At 34.7% G+C, this 2,502-nt stretch overlaps 1 protein-coding gene across 1 annotated transcript; it reads right to left on the bottom strand.

Annotated features, from left to right (window-relative positions):
- Nucleotides 1-1,593: 1,593 nt before the first annotated feature.
- LOC135148483 (uncharacterized) lies at nucleotides 1,594-2,165 on the bottom strand. The gene is made up of 2 exons (XM_064083720.1): nucleotides 2,054-2,165; nucleotides 1,594-1,931 (listed from the first exon to the last, which is right to left on the bottom strand). Exons 1-2 carry the CDS (start codon nucleotides 2,163-2,165, stop codon nucleotides 1,594-1,596), a joined length of 450 nt encoding a protein of 149 aa, XP_063939790.1.
- Between the last annotated feature and the right edge of the window lie 337 nt (nucleotides 2,166-2,502).

The raw sequence follows: 2,502 nt of genomic DNA, 5'->3' as shown, positions 1-2,502 counted from the left end.
TAATTGGACTTCACTAAACATATATATAATACCCATGTTGTACTTTCGAGATAGTTAGAACAATAGGGAATTTGTAGATTGAGCAATTGAAGACTGTAATTTGTTAGGAGCGGGGAGAAGACAAGAGTTGGTCCACGAATTCGTGCCACATGATATATATGGATGAATGATCATGAGATAAATTTGATGTGATGGTTAAGGTCACACATGGAGTAAAACTGAATTCCAAAAATAAAAGTAAATAAATTTACTCAAAATATGTTAATTATCATAGCGCTTTCACCAAGGCTACAAGTATGATTAATTCAAAAAATTATATAATATTACTTAATAAGTTAGCTAGCATTCTGTTCATATTACCACTATCAAAGTGTATATATATATATAAATACGGTTTTTCTAGTGTGTGCCCATGGGCACACACTAAGCACAAAAGTTGATAGTTTTTCTATATTTTGATTGGCTTACACTCCTTTAATAATGATGGCCCCCCTGCATTCACACCAACCACACCAATGAAAACACATCAAATTTGTGAGTTTCCGTGCTTAGCATGTGCCCATGGGCATACACTAGACAAACCCATATAAATAAAGTACGAAACTTACTTCGATTTCCTTAAGTTCGTTCGCTCCATCGAACTAATTTCCACTTAAATGCAATCAATTTAAAACACTATGAAGATAATACTTTCTTTACCTAAATTTTTTTATTATAGTGGGTAGTAGCTTATATATGGTTTTTTTTGAAGATAACTATAGAAATGGTATTTTATAAAACGCTCTACAAGTAAGGAATTCCATGCCAAACTCAAAAAAAATTAGTCTAACAGACTTATTAGTTTGACGAAATAGGACTGCACTGCTTTCTCACTCTGACTCTGGCAGGAGATAATCACCTGTATTACCAACGAGATGCGGCCCACACACTGACCAAGGAACTTTCAGTAGTGAATAACCATCCTATGATTATAAGGTTGCAAAAAATATATACTTAATATGTAAAATTTACTAATTCCATTCTCAAACAGAGAACAAAGTTCTCCCCTGGTTCCGAGAAAAATAATTTAAAGCCATTTAAGATTTTCAATTATTCGACTATATACAAATCTCAACTGTTTTATCACTCGAATATTACTCTAGGGTCTATCAAGAGACCATGACCAATCTATATCCAAAAGATTGTACATAGATGGTTTTCTACGTGGCCCCGCAAAGATGAAGATTTCTACCGCCCCTCGCACATTCTTTTCTCTTCTTCTATATATAATAAGGAAATTAACATTCTGTAAAGTGACACTTATACTAAACATCAATATATAAAGAGTATAAGAACTAACAACTTTTAGCAACTGAATAAATTAAATGATAATATTATGAAACCAAAATAGAGAAAACAACGTTAAAATCTTTTATTCATCATGATATCAAGAAAGAAATGATTAAATGAGTAGCACAAACCAAGACAAAAAGCATGATAGATAGCTTGGTTTTCTTATTGTACAAACATATATAAAATGTTTTAACAAAAGACCACTTACGACAAGTTCTTATAATTCAGCTCCTTTATGCCTCACACCCCTAGTTGGGTTCCCTAATTTTGGTACACAATTGGATGTCCACATCCGTGCCCGAGATTAAATCCATTTGGTGTCATTATAAGTCCAGTGCTGGTGCTACACCCATCTAGTGCTAGTGCGTGTTCCATCATCACAAGATTCTGAGCCTGTGTTGCGATGCTTCTCTTGAGGTCCTCCATACCTGTTTTCAACATATCAAGTTGTTCAAATCGAAGATCATCAATCAGAGCCTCCCACGAGAACATTTCTTGTCGTTTCTTCTTCAATTTTATGAGCTCCTCCCCTTTTTTCTTCTGCTCTTGCGAAGAGCCTGTACAAGTTGAAGGGTGGTTGAATTCATTGGACTCGGGTCCTGAGCATTGAGGAACTTTTCAAGGATTTGTTCAACATTCGGATATCCAAATGAGAAAACTTTTTTCCCAGGAGAGAAGACGATGATTGCAATCTCTACACCACATAGGGTGCTAAGCTCACTCGCGTTCTTGAATAACCCACAACGCCTCTTGGAGAATGTAACCCTGAGACTACTTTCCTTGCTCATTTTTTCCATAACAATATTTTGGCGACCCTTGCTCTTTGTTTCCATGTTTCTCTATCCTCCTTAGTTGATACAATGAAATAGAACAGGAGATTATAAAGGGATGCTACCCCTTGGGTACCTTCACTATTGAAAAAGCGAGGAAATATTGGTATCTGAATATTTCATTCTATTAGCATTTAAAAACTTGCATTGCCCGACCATATGGTAATCTTTCAAATGGAAAAAACATAATTAATTTGTGGAATTTTCTTGTAACATTAGTATTTATTAGGGATCTTATATTCCTCTTTTTTGTGCCATGACATTCTTACAGTTGTTTTGATAATACAAGGAGAATAAATGACTTCTATTTCCAAAAGAGGCCACACTTATAATTCCTTTT

This window comes from Daucus carota, chromosome 8 (assembly GCF_001625215.2).
Source record: "Daucus carota subsp. sativus chromosome 8, DH1 v3.0, whole genome shotgun sequence".
In the NCBI taxonomy this organism is placed as follows: domain Eukaryota; kingdom Viridiplantae; phylum Streptophyta; class Magnoliopsida; order Apiales; family Apiaceae; genus Daucus; species Daucus carota.
Note: the sequence above shows the minus strand (reverse complement) of the source record. Positions and strands in the feature narration are given on the sequence as shown.

Coding starts and splice junctions, on each gene's coding strand:
- LOC135148483 (XM_064083720.1), bottom strand. CDS start 2,165: ATGGAAACAAAGAGCAAGGGTCGCCAAAATATTGTTATGGAAAAAATG. Junction 1,932..2,053: donor TGGGTTATTCAAGAACGCGA/GTGAGCTTAGCA, acceptor CTCAATGCTCAG/GACCCGAGTCCAATGAATTC.